The 21,405-nt window shown below is 41.9% G+C and overlaps 1 protein-coding gene across 1 annotated transcript; it reads left to right on the top strand.

Annotated features, from left to right (window-relative positions):
* The first annotated feature begins 1,455 nt into the window (after nucleotides 1-1,455).
* LOC135516907 (neuropeptide Y receptor type 1-like) lies at nucleotides 1,456-18,498 on the top strand. The gene is made up of 5 exons (XM_064940976.1): nucleotides 1,456-1,764; nucleotides 1,918-2,159; nucleotides 4,188-4,334; nucleotides 4,853-5,069; nucleotides 18,283-18,498. Exons 1-5 carry the CDS (start codon nucleotides 1,456-1,458, stop codon nucleotides 18,496-18,498), a joined length of 1,131 nt encoding a protein of 376 aa, XP_064797048.1.
* The last annotated feature ends 2,907 nt before the right edge of the window (nucleotides 18,499-21,405 follow it).

Below are 21,405 nucleotides of genomic sequence, written 5' to 3' on the forward strand. Positions count from 1 at the left end.
TTAACACATGTTTCCCATGCCAATAAAGCCCCTTGAATTGAATTGAATTGAATTGATTGAGAGAGAGAAGCTGTAGTAATTGTCACAGAGAGCTGCGTTCCTGAAGGAAGAGGGACAGATATAATTACATCCACCTCTCCTCTAATATCTTTCCTTGAGCTCTTCAACACTGACTAGAGATTTTCTGAATATTTAGTGGACATTTTAATATTTAGTGGACAATGAAAGCCTTTCCACCCTCTTCTTATCATCTTTTCTCTCTACTTATTAGTTCCTCTCTCTTTAATATCTTCTCTTTCTACTTATTAGTTTCCCCCTTTTCTCGCTTTATTATCTTCTCTCTACTTATTAGTTCTCCCCCTCTTCTCTCTTTAATATCTTCTCTCTTTAATATCTTCTCTGTTTAATATTGTCACGCCCTGATCTGTTTCACCTGTCCCTGTGATTGTCTCCACCCCCTCCAGGTGTCACTTATTTTCCCCAGTGTATTTAGCCCTGTGTTTCCTGTCTCTCTGTGCCAGTTCGTCTTGTATGTTTCCAAGTCAACCAGTGGTTTCCCGGTCTTCTGCTTTTTGCATTCTCCTTTTTCTAGTCCTCCCGGTTTTGACCCTTACCTGTTTCTGGACTTTGTACCCGCATGCCTGATCATTCTGCCTGCCTTGACCATGAGCCTTTTCTGCCACTCTGTACCTCCTGGACTCTGATCTGGTTTTGCCTGTCCAAGACCATTCTCTTGCCTACTCCTTTGGATTATTAAACATTGTAAGACTCCAACTAGCTGCCTCATGTGTCTGCATTTGAGTCTCGCCTTGATAAATATATTCTCTCTACTTATTTGTTCTCCCTCTCTTCTCTCTTTTTCTGTTCTCAACGTCTCCCCTCTTCATTTTTCTAATCTTCTCCCTTCTCATACCTTCTCTGTCATCTAAACTATGTTCCCACTTTTTTTCTAATTTATTTTTTATCATCCTCTTGTCCTCTTCTCTCTTCTAATCTCATTTTCTCTCATCTTCTGTTCTGTCTTTTCACATTTTCTCATCTTCTGTAGGTATATCTTTGAAGTTGTATTCACTTTTCCTCCACTCCCTCTATTCACGATCTTTTCTTACAGATTCTCTTATATTATACAGTAGATACACCGAGATTATTTTCTATTCTCTTCCCTGTTTTACAGATAGACTTTCCTCCTCCTGAGCCAAACCAATCGTATTGTCTCCATCAGACTGAGGGCTCAACCACTAAGAGTGATTAGCAGACTCGGCGAGACGATCACAGCGACTCTAACATCTTGACGACCAATCAGCCAACTGAGGAGGGTATAGAAGGACTATAACTGACTGATTACCCAGTCACCCTGTCCCCTCTACACCCTCTTTAGCTCCCTCTAGCTCCCTCTAGCCTCCCAGGCTCTACCAGTAAGCTCCCTCTAACAGCCCCCAAAACGCTTATTCCACCATGACCAATAACAGCAGCTCCTCTGACGTCTGGGAGAACTCTGATTGGTCAGAGTCAGCCCAGTGTCCACCCTCGGTGAGTGGAGCCACCTTCCTTATCGTGGCCTACAGCACGGTGATCGCAGTAGGGTTGCTAGGCAATGTGGGCCTGGTTTTCATCATCGGGCGGCAGAAGGAACTGCATAATGTCACCAACATTCTAATCGCCAACCTGTCCTGCTCCGACATCTTAATGTGTGTGGTGTGTTTACCTGTCACCGTCATCTACACTCTGATGGACCGCTGGGTACTGGGGGAGGCACTCTGCAAGGTGAGAACACAGACTTTTCTTCTTCTTCAAAAAATCATTTTTCAGAGTTCCTGTATCTTTGTTTGATAACCTTGCCGTGTTTGTTTGTGTCCATAATGTGCCCTTTTCTCCTCCCACCCTTGTCCCTTATTTATCTCCTCTCTTCCCCATCAGGTCACTCCATTTGTACAGTGTGTGTCAGTGACGGTGTCTATTTTCTCCCTGGTGTTGATTGCGTTGGAGCGCCATCAGTTGATCCTGCACCCTACTGGCTGGTCCCCAGCAGCAGGCCACTCCTACCTGGCCGTAGGTCTCACCTGGTTGGTCGCCTGCTTCATATCACTCCCGTTCCTGTCCTACAACATTCTGACCGACAACCCCTTCCAGAACCTCACCCTGCCTGCCAACCCCTTCAGGTGAGTCAGTGTGGGTGTGTTCATAAATTCACTCTGATACTCTGATTTCAGAGCACTCTCGTCTGAGTGTGCCAGAGCGCAGAACTGATAAATTTACGAACGCTCTGTCTATCATTCTCTCCCTTCCTCTCTCTCTCCTTCTCTCTCAATTCAATTCAATTTAAGGGCTTTATTGGCATGGGAAATGCATGTTTACATTGCCAAACCAAGTGAAATAGATAACAAAATTGAAAAACTATAAAAAAAATTGTACAGTAAACATTACACTCACAAAAGTCCCAGAAAAATAAAGACATTTCAAATGTAATTTTATGTGCAAATAATTAAAGTACAAAAGGGAAAATAAATAAACATAAATATGGGTTGTATTTACAATGGTGTTTGTTATTCAATAGTTGTTTTGTGGCAACAGGTTGCACATTTTGCTGCTGTGATGGCACACTGTGATATTTCACCCAGTAGATATGGGAGTTTATCAAAATTGGGTTTAATTTCAAATTCTTTGCGGATCTGTGTAGGGAAATGTATGTATGTATGTATGTATGTATGTATGTATGTATGTATGTATGTATGTATGTATGTATGTATGTATGTATGTATGTATGTATGTATGTATGTATGTATGTATGTATGTATGTATGTATGTATGTATGTATGTATGTATGTATGTATGTATGTATGTATGTATGTATGTATGTATGTATGTATGTATGTATGTATGTATGTATGTATGTATGTATGTATCTATCTCTAATATGGTCATACATTTGGCAGGAATTTGGAAGTGCAGCTCAGTTTCCACCTAATTTTGTGGGCAGTGTGCACATAGCCTGTCTTTTCTTGAGAGCCAGGTCTGCCTACGACGGCATTTCTCAATAGCAAGGCTATTCTCACTGAGTAAATCAAAGCTTTCCTTAACTTTTTTAGGATAGGGGGCAGCATTCGGAATTTTGGATGAAAAGCGTGCCCAAAGTAAACTGCCTGCTACTCAAGCCCAGAAGCTAGGATATGCAAATAATTGGATATATTTGGATAGAAAACATACTAAAGTTTCCAAAACTGTTCAAATAATGTCTGTGAGTATAACAGAACTGGTAGGCGAAAACCTGAGGAAAAATCCATCCAGGATTTATTTTGAAATGGGTGTTTTTCCATTGAAAGCCTATCCTCCATATAAATGGTTGGGACCCAGATTGCGTTCCATATGGCTTCCACTAGCCATGAACAGTCTTTAGACATTGGTTCAGGCTTTTATTCTGAAAAATGAGGGAAAATTAGCAGTTTCAATGAGAGGCCAGTGGAAAGTCCCCAACCTGTTTGGTGCACAATCCCGAGACCCTTTCGTTGTTTTTCTTTTATATTGACAACGCTATTGTCCGGTTGAAATATTATAGATTATTTAGGCTAAAACAACCTGAGGGTTGATTATAAACATCGTTCTACATGTTTCTACGAACTTTACGGATACTATTTGGAATTTGTCTGCCTATTGTGACCGCATTTGAGCCATTGGATTACTGAACAAAATGCACCAACAAAATGGAGGTTATTGGATATAAAGAGGGACTTTATCGAACAAAAGGAACATTTATTGTGTAACTGGGAGTCTTGTGAGTGCAACCATATGAAGATCATCAAAGGTAAGTGATTAATTTTATTGTTATTTCTGACTTTCGTGACTAATCTACTTGGCTGCTAACTGTTTGTAATGTTTTGTGTGCTGAGCGCCGTCCTCAGATAATCGCATGGTTTGCTTTCGCCGTAAAGCCTTTTTGAAATCTGACATGGCGGCTGGATTAACAACAAGTTAAGCTTTATTTTCATGTATTGCACTTGTGATTTCATGAAAGTAAAATATTTATAGTAATTTAATTTGAATTTGGAGCTCTGCAATTTCACTGGAAGTTGTCGAGGTGATCCACTGATCCATAAATTACATTTGGTCTCACTCTCTCCCTCCCTCTCTTGCTCTCTTTCACTCATTCTTTCCCCCTCTCTCTCTTGCTCTCCTTCCCTCTCTCTCCTCAGAGACCATGTTATCTGTTTGGAGAAATGGCCGACTGAAAGACACCGTCTGGCCTACACCACCTCCCTGCTGCTGTTCCAGTACTGCCTCCCTCTGCTACTAGTGCTGCTCTGCTACCTCCGCATATTCCTACGCCTACGTCGACGCAGGTGACACACACACACTCACGCCAGCACACACACTCACGCCAGCACACACACACACACACTCATGCATTCTCACAAGCACAGACACACACACACACACACGACAGTCAAAGAATTGTCAGATTAATGAGTTAGTGAATAGTCAATAATAGTATGCCTACTCAGACGCAGGTAATACATCAGGACAGGAGTCAATGAATGGTAGTCAATGAGTGACCAATGATGAATAGGTGAATAAAAGAAATGAATGAATGGAGTAATAGTCTAAGGATCATCAAAGAGGATAGACAATGAACAGTTAATGAATAAATAGAAATGTTAATGAAATTAGTAAGTACCTGGTAAAGTATGGTTAAATCCCATCCATTTAGTCCATTCCGGTGGCCACCCATTGATCAAACAAAATTACAACAACAGATACACATAGAACAAATAAACAGACTAAGAAAACAGAAACAAAAGTAACTGGAAAAGTGTGGAATACTGTAAATCCCATCCTTTCCTGTGTTTTTCCCATCCAGGGATGTGGTGGAGCGGAGCCGGAAGGCCCGAGGAGCCCAGAGGATCAATGCTATGTTGGCGGCCATCGTTGCCGCCTTCGCCCTCTGCTGGCTGCCGCTCAACGTGTTCAACACGATATTCGACTGGGACCACCAGGCGCTGCCCGCCTGCCAGCATGATGCTGTGTTCTCCGCCTGCCACCTCACCGCCATGGCCTCCACATGTGTCAACCCTGTAGTGAGTGGAGTTTAGTTTAGGTTATTAGTATCCACATTAGCTACTGCACATGCAGCAGCTACTCTATCTGGGGTCCACATAAAACGTACAAATATATGACAAAGTGCAGAACAGTTATAGACAAGGACATTAAATATAATTAATAATAATAACAAATAAACATAAACAAAAATAAATAAGAGTTATAAATTGGATAGACACTAAGAGAACAAAAATATTATTTACACACTATTCATATATACATATTCATATTATTGTATACAGTTAAATGAGATATTTAGAAAGAGGAGAGGCTCTGTGAAACTGTTGTCTTTATCCGTTTTTTTTAAAGCTAAATGTGCTTTTTGCCTGAGTAACGTTTGGTGGCAGAGCATTCCACGATGACATGGCTCTATACATAACTGAGCGATGTATTAAATCTGTTTTGGGTTTGGGTACAGTGGAGAAACCCATAGTAGTGTGTCTGGTGGGTTATGTACAGTACCAGTCAAAAATTTGGACACACCTACTCATTCAAGGGTTTATCTTTATTTTTACTATTTTCTACATTGTGGAATAGTAGTGAAGACATCAACACTTTGAAATAACACATATGGAATCATGTAGTAACCAAAAAAATGGTTAAACAAATCAAAATATATATTTTTTGAGATTCTTCAAAGTAGCCACCGTTTCCCTTGATGACAGCGTTGCACACTCTTGGCATTCTCTCAACTAGCTTCATTGAGTAGTCACCTGGAATGCATTTCAATTAACCTCACTGGGGTATGTGGGACTCTAGCGTCAACAGCCAGTGAAACTGCAGGGCGCCAAATTCAAAACAGAAATCCCATAATTAATATTCCTCAAACATACAAGTATTTTACTACATTTTAAAGATACTCTTGTTGTAAATTGCACATCAAACAATTGTTAGGTCAGAGCCAAGTCACAGAAAAACACAGCCATTTTTCCAGCCAAAGAGAGGAGTCACAAAAAGCAGAAAGAGATGACACTCACAGGACTTCATGTTACACAATACATGTATGTTTTGTTCGGTAAAGTTCATATTTATATCCAAAAATCTGAGTTTACATTGGCGCTTTATGTTCAGTAGTTCCAAAACATCCAGTGATTTTGCAGAGAGCCACATCAATTTACAGAAATACTAAAAATAATCATTGCTAAAAGATACAACTGTTATGCATGGAATTTTAGATCCACTACTCCTTAATGCAACCGCTGTGTCAGATTTTAAAAAAACTTTACGGAAAAAGCACACCATGCAATAATCTGAGTATAGCGCTCAGAGACCAAAACAACCCAAACAGATATTCGCCATGTTGTGTAGTCAACAGAAGTCAGAAATAGAATTATAAATATTCACTTACCTTACATCTTCATCAGAATGCACTCCCAGGAATCATAGTTCCACAATACATGTTTGTTTTGTACGATAATGTCCATCTTATGTCCAAATACCTCCTTTTTGTTCGCGCATTTAGCCCAGAAATCAAAATTCATGAGGCGCGATCACTAGGTGCAGACAAAGTCAACAAGTTCCATTACAGTCCGTAGAAACATGTCAAACGATGTATCAAATCAATCTTTAGGATGTTAACATAAATCTTCAATAATGTTCCAACCGGAGAATTCCTTTGTCTGTAGAATTGCAATGGAACGCAAGCTAACTATCACGCGCGGTCAGCTCATGTCTCTCTGGCAGACCTCTGACTCAATCCCCTCTCATTCGCCCCCACTTCACAGTAGAAGCCTCAAACAAGGTTCTAAAGACTGTTGACATCTAGTGGAAGCCTTAGGACGTGCAATATGACCCCATAGACACTGTGTATTCGATAGGCAATGAGTTGAAAAACTACCAACCTCTGATTTCCCACTTCTTGGTTGGATTTTTTTGCAGGTGTTTGCCTGCCATACAAGTTCTGTTATACTCACAGACATCATTCAAACAGTTTTAGAAACTTCAGATTGCTTTCTATCCAAATCTACTAATTATATGCATAATCTAGCTTTTATGGCTGAGTAGCAGGCAGTTTAATTTGTGCACGATTTTCATCCAAAATTCCCAATGCTGCCCCCTACCCTAGTGAAGTTAACAGGTGTGCCTTGTTAAAAGTTAATTTGTGGAATTTCTTTCCTTCTGAATGTGTTTCAGCTGTGTTGTGACACGGTAGGGAAGGTACACAGAAGATAGCCCTATTTGGTAAAAGAACAAGTCCATATTATGGCAAGAAGAGCTCAAATAAGCAAAAAGAAACAACAGTCCATCATTACTTTAAGACATGAAGGTCAGTCAATGCGGAACATTTCATGAACTTTGAAAATTTCTTAACCTCTCTGGGATATGCTAGCGTCCCACCTGGCCAAAAGCCAGTGAAAATGCAGAGCGCCAAATTCAAATAAATTACTATAAAATCAAACTCATGAAATCACACATGCAAGATAGCAAATTAAAGCTACACTTGTTGTGAATCCAGCCAACATGTCAGATTTCAAGAAGGCTTTTCGGCGAAAGCAAACGATGCTATTATCTGAGGATAGCACCATAGTAAACAAAGAGAGAGAAGCATATTTCAACCCTGCAGGCGCGACACAAAACAGAAATAAAAATGTAATTCATGCCTTACCTTTGACGAGCTTCTTTTGTTGGCACTCCAATATGTCCCATAAACATCACAAATGGTCCTTTTGTTTTGATTAATCCCATCGATATATATCCAAAATGTCCGTTTATTTGGTGCGTTTGATCCAGAAAAAGACCGGTTCCAACTTGCGCAACGTAACTACAAAATCTCAAAAGTTACCTGTAAACGTTGCCAAAACATTTCAAACTACTTTTGTAATACAACTTTAGGTATTTTTTTAACGTACATAATCGATAAAATTGAAGACTGGATGATCTGTGTTCAATACAGGAGGAAAACAAACTAGCTAGCTTTCTGGTCACGTGCCTCTATCTAACAGTACACTTCAAGTTACCCTCTTTCAAGATGGCCGTACTTCATTACACAAAGGATAATCCTCAACCAATTTCTAAAGACTGTTGACATCCAGTGGAAGCGATAGGAACTGCAAGAAGGTCCCTTTAGAAATCTGGATTCCCAATGAAAGCCCATTGAAAAGAGTGACCTCAAAAAACAACCTGAATGGTTTTTCCTCGGTTTCGCCTGCTAAATAAGTTGTTATACTCACAGACATGATTCAAACAGTTTTAGAAACTTCAGAGTGATTTCTATCCAAATCTACTAATAAAATGCATATCTTATCTTCTGGGGACGAGTAGCAGGCAGTTGAATTTGTGCATGCATTTCATCCAGATGTGAAAATACTGCCCCCTGTCACCAAGAAGTTAAAGTGCAGTCGCAAAAACCATCAAGCGATATGATGAAACTGGCTATCATGAGGACCGCCACAGGAAAGGAATAGTTAGCTCTGCTGCAAAGGATAAGTTCATTATAGTTAACTGCACCTCAGATTGCAGCCCAAATAAATTCTTCAGAGTTCATGTAACGGACACATCTCAAAATCAACTGTTCAGAGGAGACTGCGTGAATCAGGCCTTCATGGTCGAATTGCTACAAAGAAACCACTACTAAAGGACACCAATAAGAAGAAGAAATTTGCTTCGGCCAAGAAACATGAGCAATGGACATTAGACCAGTGGAAATCTTTCCTTTGGTCACATGATTCCAAGTTTGAGATTTTTTTTTTTTATCATTGTGAGACGCAAAGTAGGTGATGTGTGGTTGTCTGCATGTGTGGTTGTCACCGTGAAGTGTGGAGGAGGAGGTGTGATGGTGTGGGGGGGGCTTTGCTGGTGACACCATCAGTGATTTATTTTGAATTCAAGACACACTTCACCAGTATGGCTACCACAGCATTCTGAAGCTATAGGTCATCTCATCTGGGTTGTGCTTAGTTGAACTATCATTTGTTTTTCAACAGGACAATGACCCAAAACACACCTCCAGGCTCTGTAAGGGCTATTTAACCAAGAAGGAGAGTGATGGAGTGCTGCATCATATGACCTGGCCTCCACAATCACCTGACCTCAACCCAATTGTGATGGTTTGGGATGAGTTGGACCGCAGAGTGAAGGATAAGCAGCCAACAAGTGCTCTGCATGTGTGAACTCCTTCAATACTGTTGGAAAAGCATTTCTCATGAAGCTGGTTGAGAGAATGCCCTGAGTGTGCAAAGCTGTCATCAAGGCAAAGGGTGGTTATTTGAAGAATCTCAAATCTAAAATATATTTTGATTTGTTTATCACTTTAGTTACTACATGATTCCATGTGTTATTTCATAGCTTTGATGTCTTCACTATTATTCTACAATGTAGAAAATAGTAACAATTAAGAAAAACCCTTGAATGAGTACGTGTGTCCAAAATGTTGACTGGTACTCTGTCTGTTTTGAAGTGAATGCAAATAGATTATACAAGTGGTTAGGCATTTTCAACACAAATGTGTCTTAAAAAGACTAGAAGAGAAGCAGTCTCCTCAACTCAACCGTGAAAGACTGTTGTGCATTTTGTTGATGTTAGTTTTCTGTGTGCAGTTATTAAGGGAAAGGCGTGCTGCTTTGTTTTGAGACAGCTGCAGCTTTGCTGGGTCTGTCTTTGCTACACCGGACTATATTACCAGACAGTAATCAAGATGGGACAAGATCAAAGTCTTGAACAATAGTACAGTTGATCTTGGTGTCAAAAACGCAGAATGCAGACATACCTCATCAGCTTCACAACAACTTTGTCAATATGACTTGACCATGATAACTGACTATCCAATGTTACTGCTAAAAGTTCAACTTCTTCAACTTGTTCATTGGTCACACTCAATGGAGTGCTGGTCTCTCTGGGTGAGGTGATGGTCTCTCTGGGTGAGGTGATGGTCTCTCTGGGCGGAGTGCTGGACTCTGGGTGGAGTGTGGGAGTCTCTGGGTTATGTGAGGGTCTCTCTGGGCGAGTGCTGACTTCTCTTGGTGGAGGGCTCTCTGGGTGTGATGTTCTTATTTGCTGGCTTCCCATAGGCCGGATGCTCTTAGTCTTTCTTCGCATTTTGGCCATGTACTTTAGCACCTTTGCTAAGATGTTTGCACATCACCAGTTTAGGTGGACATGGTCTTGCATGAGGTGAGGGTGGATGTCTTTGTGGTGTGCCAAAAAGATGTTAGATCTTAGTGCACATTTTCTTGAGAGCTCTGAGTTTGTTTTCTAAAATAATATTGAATGGCACATTGCAGCACGGGAGAAGAGATTAAATTATAATTATTGCAGAGTATTTCTCTGTGGCCATATTGGCTATTTCTTTCATAGCTGGGGCCACACGTCCTCTCATGTTCTTTAGGTCGTTCGTTCCAGTGTGGATTTTTATTGTCTTCGCTCCTATTAAACTGTCCTCTGAAATTATTTTGAGGGCACTCTAGGGTGTGGGGCACCATATTTTTCTCACCTCCATATCAGGTAGTAGTTCTCTTCCCATAGATGTTTCTGTTGTAGTCACAGAGAATGACTCCAATCCCAGGTTGCTCTTGAAGCGTTGGTGGGAGTGTTGGTTGAGCTAGCAGAGGTGGTAGGGAGGTTGTTATTTGTTGGAGAGGGATCTGAGGGAGGAGGGTTGGTGTTGGGTGGAGAGGGATCTCCTGGAGAGCTGGTATGGGATGAGTGTGTGGAGCACAGTGGGAGGTGGGCTGGGGTTTGTGACCCTGGCTAGCTGCTCCAGAGCCTGTATGGTGTCCTCTGTTCTTCAGGTCCTTTTTTACTTCTAAAAGCACTTCTCATCTCCTCCACTTTTCTCATTGTCACTGTCTTCATTTTTTATTTTACCTTTATTTTACCAGGTAGGCTAGTTGAGAACAAGTTCTCATTTGCAACTGTGACCTGGCCAAGATAAAGCATAGCAGTTTGACACATACAACAACAGAGTTACACATGGAATAAACAAACATACAATCAATAATACAGTAGGAAAATCTATATACAGCATGTGCAAATGACATAGGATAAGAGGGGTAAGGCAATAAATAGGCCATGGTGGAAAAGTAATTACAATATAGCAATTAAACACTGGAGTGGTATGATGTGCAGAGGATGAATGTGCAAGTAGAGATACTGGGGTGCAAAGGAGCAAGATAAATAAATACAGTATGGGGATGAGGTAGATTGGATGGGCTATTTACAGATGAGCTATGTACAGGTGCAGTGATCTGTGAGCTGCTCTGACAGCTGGTACTTTAAGCTAGTGAGGGAGGTAGGAGTCTCCAGCTTCAGAGATTTTTGCAGTTCGTTCCAGTCATTGGCAGCAGAGAACTTGAAGGAGAAGCGGCCAAAGGAAGAATTGGCTTTGGGGATGACCAGTGAGATATACCTACTGGAGCGCGTGCTACGGGTGGGTGCTGCTATGGTGAACAGTGAGCTGAGATAAGGCAGGGCTTTACCTAGCAGAGACTTGTAGATAACCTGGAGCCAGTGGGTTTGGCGACGTGTATGAAGCGAGGGCCAGCCAACGAGAGAGCATACAGGTTGCAGTGGTGTGTAGTATATGGGGCTTTGGTGGCAAAACGGATGGCACTGTGATAGACTGCATCCAATTTGTTGAGTAGAGTGTTGGAAGCTATTTTGTAAATGACATCGCCGAAGTCGAGGATCGGTAGGATGGTCAGTAGTGATGCTGGACCGGCCGTCAGGTGCGGGCAGCGATCGGTTGAAGAGCATGCATTTAGTTTTACTTGCATTTAAGAGCAGTTGGAGGCCACGGACGGAGTGTTGTATGGCATTGAAGCTCATCTGGAGGTTAGTTAACACAGTGTCCAACGAAGGGCCAGAGGTATACAGAATGGTGTTGTCTGCATAAGAGGTGGATCAAAGAATCACCAGCAGCGAGAGCGACATCATTGATGTATACAGAGAAGAGTCGGCCCAAGAATTGAACCCTTTGAAGAGGGGGATGACCGCGGCAGCTTTCCAATCTATGGGAATCTCAGACGATACGAAAGAGAGGTTGAATAGGCTAGTATTGGGGTTGCATCAATTTTGGCAGATCATTTTAGAAAGAGAGGGTCCAGATTGTCTAGCCCGGCTGATTTGTAGAGGTCCAGATTTTGCAGCTTTTTCAGAACATCAGTTATCTGGATTTGGGTGAAGGAGAAGTGGGAGAGGTTTGGGCAAGTTGCTGTGGGGAGTGCAGTGCTGTTGACCGGGGTAGGGATAGCCAGGTGGAAAGCATGGCCCGCCGTAGAAAAATCTTCTTGAAATTATCAATTATTGTGGATTTATCGGTGGTGACAGTATTTCCTAGCCTCAGTGCAGTGGGCAGCTGGGAGGAGGTGCTCTTATTCTCCATGGACTTTACAGTGTTGCAGAACATTTTTGAGTTTGTACTACAGGATGCAAATTTCTGTTTGAAAAAGCTAGCCTTAGCTTTCCTAACTGCCTGTGTATATTGGTTCCTAACTTCCCTGAAAAGTTTTATTTCACTGGGGCTATTCGATGCTAATGCAGAACGCTACAGGATGTTTTTGTGCTGGTCAAGGGCAGACAGGTCTGGAGTGAAACAAGGGCTATGTCTATTCCTGGTTCTACATTTTTTGAACGGAGCATGTTTATTTAAGATGGTGAGGAAGGCACTTGTAAAGAATAACCAGGCATCCTCTACTGACGGGATGAGGTCAATGTCATTCCAGGATACCCCGGCCAGGTCGATTTAGAAAGGCCTGTTAGCTGAAGTGTTTTAGGAAGAGTTTGACAGTGATGAGGGGTGGTCGTTTGACCGCAGATCCATTATGGATGCAGGCAATGAGGCAGTGATCGCTGAGATCTTGGTTGAATACAGCAGAGGTGTATTTGGAGGGTGAGTTAGTCAGGATGATATCTATGAGGGTGCCCGTGTTTACGGATTTGGGGTTGTACCTGGTAGGTTCATAGATAATTTGTGTGAGATTGAGGGCATCAAGTTTAGATTGTAGGATGGCCGGGGTGTTAAGCATGTCCCAGTTTAGGTTATCTAGCAGCACGGGCTCAGGAGATAGATGGGGGGCAATCAATTCACATATGGTGTCCAGGGCACAGCTGGGGGCAGAGGGTGGTCTATAGCAGGCGGTAGAAGCTCAAATTGTTTTGGTACAGACCTGGATAGTAAGATGGAACGCTGCAGGCTATCTCTGCAGTAGATTGCAACACCGCCCCCTTTGGCAGTTCTATCTTGGCGAAAATATTATAGTTAGGGATGGAAATTTCAGGGTTTTTGTGGTTTTCCTGAGCTGGGATTCAGACACGGCTAAGACATCCGGGTTGGCAGAATGTGCTATAGCAGTGAATAAAGCAAACTTAGGGAATAGGCTTCTAATGTTAACATGCATGAAACCAAGGCTTTTACAGTTACAGAAGTCAACAAATGAGAGCACCTGGGGAGTAGGAGTGGAGCTAGGCACTGCAGGGCCTGGGTTAACTTCTACATCACCAGAGGAACAGAGGAGAAGTAGGATAAGGGTACGGCTAAAGGCTATAAGAACTGGCAGTCTAGCACGTTCGGAACAGAGAGTAAAGGGAGCAGGTTTCTGGCCATGATATAATAGATTCAAGACATAATGTACAGACAAAGGTATGGTAGGAAGAGAGTACATTGGAGGTAAACCTAGGCATTGAGTAATGATGAGAGAGATATAGTCTCTAGAGATGTTTAAACCAGGTGGTGTCATCGCATATGTGGGAGGTGGAACAACATGGTTGGTTAAGGCATACTGAGCAGGGCTAGAGGCTCTACAGTTAAATAAGACAGTAATGGACAAGGTTTATTGATATTAGGGAGAGGCATGCATAGCCAAGTGATCGTATGGATCCAGGGGGTGGTTGGGCTGGCTGGGGACATGGCGATTCAGACAGTTAGCAGGCCGGGGCTAGCAAGCTAGCATATTGGCCTTAGATGGACGTTTGTTTTTGCCTCGTGAGGTGACGTCGATAGACCAGTTGTGGAATTAGTAGGGTTCCAAGTAGCAGAGGGGTCCAAGTCCAATTAGCAAAATGGGTATAGTGGTGCAAGAAACTGGCCGATGGATCAGCTAGCAGTCCAATATGCTCTAGATAGCTAGCAGGCCGCGGTTAGCAGAATGGGCCTTCAGGGGACGTCACGCCTGAGGGGCCTGTTGGGATCCTCGGGCAGATTGTCGGTATTCCAGTCGTGAAGGATCGGCGGTGTTCCGTGCCCCGTACCGGCAGTAGAAGGGGTCCGGATATTGTAGCCGTGGAGTGGGCTTCAGGAGTAGCCCAGGAGCCCTAGCCGGGAGATGGGTCTAGCATGGGCTAGCTCCAGGCTAGTTGGTGCTAGCTCCGGGATGGAAACGTTAGCCAGGAGTAGTCAACCCGGGTTGCGGTTAGCTAGCTGTGATGATCCGGATGAAATGGTTCAGAATTTCAGGTAGGAATCCGGGATATGGAGAGAAATAGGTCCTGTATGCTCTGGTTTGAAATGCTTTGTACGAACTAGTGAGAGCTTTCCAAGCTAAAGGTTAGCTGATAACCACTGCTAGCGGTCATCAGCTAACTGACTGATAGCTGGTAGCTAGTTAGCTAGCTAGCTTCAGTTGAGGTATTCCAGTTCAGGGGTAAATAGAAATACTTTTGAAAAAACAGATCCATACCACAATGCGTGAGGCAGGTTGCAGGAGGGTATTTTGAAGTTGAGGTTTAGGAAAAATATTAAAAAGAATGCGAAGAAAAATATACAAATATATATATATATATATATTTTTCTTTGCATTCTTTTTAATATTTTTCCTAAACCTCAACTTCAAAATACCCTCCTGCAACCTGCCTCACCCATTGTGGTATGGATCTGTTTTTTCAAAAGTATATATATACACACATGGGACAAGACAAAGACTGCTATGCCATCTTGGATTTTTTTTTCAGAGTTCTTCTGTCATTTCCTTTCTCTCTGATGTCAGATTTTCTATCAACTGTCTGTGTTCATTCTTTACCTGGCAGAGTTGGTCACGCAGCTGCTCCATATCTACGTCAGTGCTGGTAGAGAGCTGGTCCAGGACTTGATCTTTTAACTCTATACGAGTTTTGAGTCTAGCTGGGAGAGGCTGCCTCTCATTTGCACCACAATGGGTTTAGGTGATGATTTGGCCATTTCTTTGACCATGTCCTCTCTGTCTTTGTTCACTGTCTTTGTTAATTGGGTTCATTGGAACTTGCTTGTGATGTTGTAATGTTGATCAGGTACTGGTCATTTGTTCCCTCTGCTTCCACCACAGATTTGAGTGTAAAAAACAATCTGTCTACAAAGGTGTGGAGCGCAACTTCATTCGCTCCCTTGAACCAATACTGTCCCATTAAGGTATATGTTTATTGTGAGGTACCCGATCTCGCTTTTTTTCTCCTGGTCCTCCAAAATCTGAATCTGCCTCACTTTTCCAATGCCCCTTTTTGTTATGTATTTTTAGTGTCTACATAGGGCAGAGTGTCATGTCATTGGCCAACTGGTAAAACAGGAGGTTAGTTCATGTGTTTTGAAAATGCACATAGTGACCAAGTAATGTATCTGGGCTGTCCCTTTATTGCTTCAGTTTTTGGCACCTTTTGGAATGTCCTGATGTCACAGATGGTGGATAGACAAACAGGTGTGGTGAGACTTCTACTGCTGCTGAAGGTTCCGTTGCTACTGCTCTTGCTATAATCCAAGTCGGTATTAGATAGAACTTCGCAAACCTGCACGCATGTGGGGAAAATAACCTGTAGGTACCTCATTGGCTCACAGCAAAAACTTGACCTTTTTCAGATACAATTTTCTTGTTGTCTGCTTGCTTAAGTCGATTACAAAACTACATTTAAGAAAAGCACAACATGTCTAAAGATTTCAACAATGCCTGCTCCCTAGTGTTCTCACTACTCAGAAAAACATCATTGTAGTGCTTCCCTCATGCCACTTTTCATGACTGTGCTAGCAGTCACTTGATTGACTGCTAGCTAGCAACCAACCGGATCATTAAGCTAGCCAAGACCAACAAAACAAACAAACAGACTAGACTATAAAGCTACAAGTAGTGAGTAGAGTTACAGACTACAGCTACAAGTAGTGAGTAGCTGTATAGTCTGTTTGTAACTACTCACTACTTGTAGCTGTATAGTCTGTTTGTAACTCTACAAGTATTGAGTTAGTTAGACTATACAGCTACAAGTAGTGAGTAGAGTTACAAATGGACTGTACTAAACAAGTTAAATGTCTTACTTTGATGAAATGTTTTAGCCTAGTTGGACACAGCGCCCCAAAATTTCCCACTTTGCCACACCGAATAGCCTGAATCCAGAGGGCTCTTCTCACAGGCTATATTTCCCTATGTGGGAGCATTGCGAACCATAGGTTGCGATTTTTGACTTGGCTACATGTAACAGATTTCCTCCTCTTCGTCTGAGGAGGAGTAAGGATCGGACCAAAGCACAGCGTGGTAAGTGTTCATGATGATGTTTAATTAAAACTCAGAACAATAAATGACAACGTGAATTTACAAAAACCGAAACAGTACCGTGTGGCCCAAACACTCACACGGAAACAAACACCCACAAACCAAAAGTGAAACCCAGGCTACCTAAGTATGATTCTCAATCAGAGACAACTAACGACACCTGCCTCTGATTGAGAACCATACCGAACAGAAAAACAAACAGACTGCCCACCCCAACTCACGCCCTGACCATACTAAAACAAAGAATACAATAACAGAACTATGGTCAGAATGTGACAACATGCACATTGAACAACAACTTTTCTGCATGTTTTATTATTTCTGTATAACAAAAGAAATCGACAACGAAGTTGCCCCTTTTAAAATGGGGGTTAATAAGAAAGACTGTTGGTTTGTGGGTGTCGTCGAGGGGTAGTCATTATTACCTGAGTAACGACTGGGACTATTGCTGATAGTTCCATTGTTATTGTTTTGTTTGCATTGTTTTGGTTTGAAATGCCTGTTTAAAAATCAACAAGCCAGGTGCAGATTTCCTGGGCCCAGATTCACAAAACCTTCTTAAGAAGAAATGTCTTCTTAACTACCATTTTTATCTGAACTATAGACTTACGAAGAAAGTTAAGCAAAGTTGATATTCCTCAAAAAGGTTATTGGAAATGTTCTTGCGCTATTTCTTATGTTGCACCTTAATCAAAAAGTTCATTGAAGGTTATTGAAAATAACGTTTTTAGATTTGTTCTGAATTCCAAGATAGCTAAACCTTTGTCTTAAACTCAGGGTAGTGAGAGAATACAGTCATGAAAGCAATTGAACATGTTTAATTCATACAGTCTTCATCTGAAAGTTTCAGTATTGATTATTTTAAACCCAAGAACATGTTTTAGAATAGTAATCTCAGTAGGAAATATGCTAACATGATTTCCATTGCTAGCTAGATATCTAGCTAAATCATTTGCCTAGCAACAAACATCTTAAGAAGATTCATAATTGGATATTTGAATTTTGTAAGTTTGTAAGAAAATTATTTAATCTTGAGATATTGTTGAGGAATTGTACTTACAAACTATTTATTTTTTCTTAAGAAGCTTCTCTACTGAGTAACCAATTTGTTTGCAGTTGCTTTAGAATCCATGAATGCTTTAGAATCCATGTATCACTTCTCTTTCTCTGCTATTTTCTCAACTCTTTTGTGCAAGGGGCACTTGCTCCTTTGTATCTCTATTCTAGGGTCCTGGGCCTGTGGTTGGCTCTCTTTTTTACACATTTGGTCCAGTTTTGATTGTAGTTTCCCGGTTAAAAGCAGGACACAAGATGCCGTGTCCTTGTTCTTGCTCTTGAAAAGCATGTCTTCCCTCTGTCCCAACAGTCTGGATGTTGAGAGCAGTAGTGAGAGTGGTAGTGCTAGTTACCTTCCTCTCTTTCCCAGAAGGTTAGGGTTAGGGTAGCGATAGTGAGAGGGGTAGCTGAGTGATGTGGAAGTGCTAGCTGCCTTCCTCTCTCTCCCAGAAGATTTACAGAGAGGCACTGGGAGAATTCCTCAAGAAAAGCCTGAAAGGGTTGAGTGGGGTAGAGAGGGGTGGAGTGGAATTGAATGACATCAAATCTAATTTAACTTAACTGAACTGAATTTAAATTAACTTAACTGAACTCAACTCAACTGTATTGAATAAAATGTTGGAAATGTAAATGTCATTACAAACATTAAGGTGCTGGTGCTCTGCATTTAAACTTTGTCTACACACACACACAGGTGTACGGTTTCCTGAACAGTAACTTCCAGAGGGAGTTGAAGGCCCAGCTGCAGCGCTGCCACTGTGGATTGGGGGCGCCAGAGACCTACGAGAATTTCCCACTCTCCACCGTTGGCAGCGAGGGGATCACCAAGATGTCGATGCTGAACCGGGCAGGGTCAATGAGCATCGCTCCACCACCACGGGCTGAGCCCAGTGTTAACATATGCAGCTAACAGCTAGCCGACAGAGCTAGTGGCTAATGGCTAAGAGCTAATGGACATTGTGTACAGCTGTCAGACACGATGTAAACAACAAGGGTAAAGTTCATATCAAGCAAGCAGCCAACAGACCGAACGCCCCAATGGACAGAACTAATAGAGAGCCGCTAATGCTAATAGAGAGAGAGAAAGTGGAACTAAGCAGCTGGATTGACTGTCAAAGACAGAGCTGGTTGGCCCCAGTCTCCATAGAGATCGGTCGCTACCTGAATTCCTACAAAGCATCGCAGGCCCTACAGAGTATACAGAATGCACTTCGCTAAAAGCAAACAAACAGATCCATACAGCTAATCGACAGAGCAGCTCATGGACAGATTGCACACATGCAGCTACGCTAGGTAGCAAACATCTGGAGAGACTGCGGCAGAGAGACTGACAGAACCAGGGACTCGTGGGCTCTGTTTCAATGGTGATGATGTATTTCTGAGCTCATTCAGCTTGTCCCCAGAAAAACTGCCTTCACCAGATATTGACATCATCCTGGGGTGTTAAGCTGTTGTCAAGCCAGGCAGAAAGATGGACAGACTGTCAGTCAGACAGTCAATTCTGAACTCAGGGATGCCTTGAGATCTAATCAAAATCAAATCAAATTTGATTGACCACATACTCATATTTTGCAGATGTTATCACAGTTGCAGCGAAATGCTTATATTTGGTACTCCATCAGTGCAGTAATACCGAACAATGCAAAACAAAAGACACAAATCCCTTAAAATGAATAAAGAGAGAAATGTAGAAATATCAGAGCCATGGTCAACGATCAGAATGTACATACATTGCCGTTCAAAGGTTTTAGAACACCTACTCATTTAAGACTTTTTCTTTATTTTTACTATTTTCTACATTGTAGAATAATAGTAAAGACGTCAAAACTATGAAATAACACATGGAATCATGTAGTAACCAAAAAAGTGTTAAACAAATCAAAATATATTTTATATTTGAGATTCTTCAAATAACCACCCTTTGCCTTGATGACAGCTTTGCACACTCAGGGCATTCTCTCAACCAGCTTCATCCAACCGTCTTGAAGGAGTTCCCACATATGCTGAGCACTTGTTGGCTGCTTTTCCTTCACTCTTTCCTTCACTCCAACTCATCCCAAACAATCTCAATTGGGTTGAGGTCAGGTGATTGTGGAGGCCAGGTCATCTGACGCAGCACTCCATCACTCTCCTTCTTGGTCAAATAGCCTTTACACAGCCTGGAGGTGTGTTTTGGGTCATTGTCCTGTTGAAAACAAATGATAGTCCCACTAAGCGCAAATCAGATGGGATGGCGTATAGCTGCAGAATGCTGTGGTAGCCATGCTGGTTAAGTGTGCCTTGAATTCAAAATAAATCACTGACAGTGTCACCAGCAAAGGACCCCAACACCATCACACCTCTTCCATGCTTCACTGTGAGAACCACACATGCTGAGATCATCCGTTCACCTACTCTGCGTCTCACAAAGACACGGTGGTTGGAACCAAAAATCTCAATTTTGGACAGATTTCCACCGGTCTAATGTCCATTGCTTGTGTTTCTTGGTCAAAGCAAGTCTCTTCTTCTTATTGGTGTCCTTTAGTAGTCATTTCCTTGCAGCAATTTAACCATAAAGGCCAGATTCACACAGTCCCCTCTGAAAATTTGATGTTGAGATGTCTGTTACTTGAACTCTTTGAAGCATTTATTCCAGCTACAATCTGAGGTGCAGTTATTTGCCGATTTCTGGGACTGGTAACTCTAACAAACGTATCCTCTGCAGCAGAGGTAACTCTGGGTCTTCCTTTCCTGTGGCGGTCCTCAAGAGAGCCAGTTTCATCATAGCGCTTGATGGTCCCAAGCTCCAAGCTCCTGAGAGGCACAGTGGTCTAGGGCACTGCATCTCAGTGCTTAAGGTGGCATTACAGACCCTGGTTCGAGTCCAGGCTATATCACAACCGGCTGTGATAGGTGTACAATTGGCCCAGCATTGTCCGGGTTAGGATTTGGCCTGGGTAGGCCGTCATTGTAAACAAGAATTTGTTCTTGACTGACTTGGTTTTTGCGACTGCACTTGAAGAAACTTACAAAGTTCTTGACATTTTCCGGATTGACTGACCTTCATGTCTTAAAGTGATGGACTGTCATTTCTCTTTGCTTATTTGAGCTGTTCTTGCCATAATATGGACTTGGTATTTTACCAAATAGGGCTATCTTCTGTATACCAACCCTACCTTGTCACAACACAACTGATTGGCTCAAACACATTAAGAAGGAAAGACATTTCACAAATGAACTTTTAACAAGGCAGACCTGTTAATTGAAATGCATTCCAGGTGACTACCTCATGGAGCTGATTGAGAGAATACCAAGAGTGTGCAAAGCTGTTATCAAGGCAAATGGTGGCTACTTGGAAGAATCTCAAATATAAAAAATATTTGGATTTGTTTAACACTTTTTGGGGTTACTACATGATTCCATGTGTTATTTCAAAGTTTTGATGTCTTCACTATTATTCTGCAATGTAAAAATAGTAAAAAGCCTTGAATGGGTAGGCGTGTCCAAACATTTTGACTGGTACTGTATATAGTGTGTGTAATAATATATATATATATATAAAATGGTGTCTATAGGCAGTATGGACAGTATATGAACAGTACAGTGCCTTGCGAAAGTATTCGGCCCCCTTGAACTTTGCGAACTTTTGCCACATTTCAGGCTTCAAACATAAAGATATAAAACTGTATTTTTTTGTGAAGAATCAACAACAAGTGGGACACAATCATGAAGTGGAATGACATTTATTGGATATTTCAAACTTTTTTAATAATTCAAAAACTGAAAAATTGGGCGTGCAAAATTATTCAGCCCCTTACTTTCAGTGCAGCAAACTCTC

Source organism: Oncorhynchus masou, chromosome 28, assembly GCF_036934945.1.
Source record: "Oncorhynchus masou masou isolate Uvic2021 chromosome 28, UVic_Omas_1.1, whole genome shotgun sequence".
In the NCBI taxonomy this organism is placed as follows: Eukaryota; Metazoa; Chordata; class Actinopteri; order Salmoniformes; family Salmonidae; genus Oncorhynchus; species Oncorhynchus masou.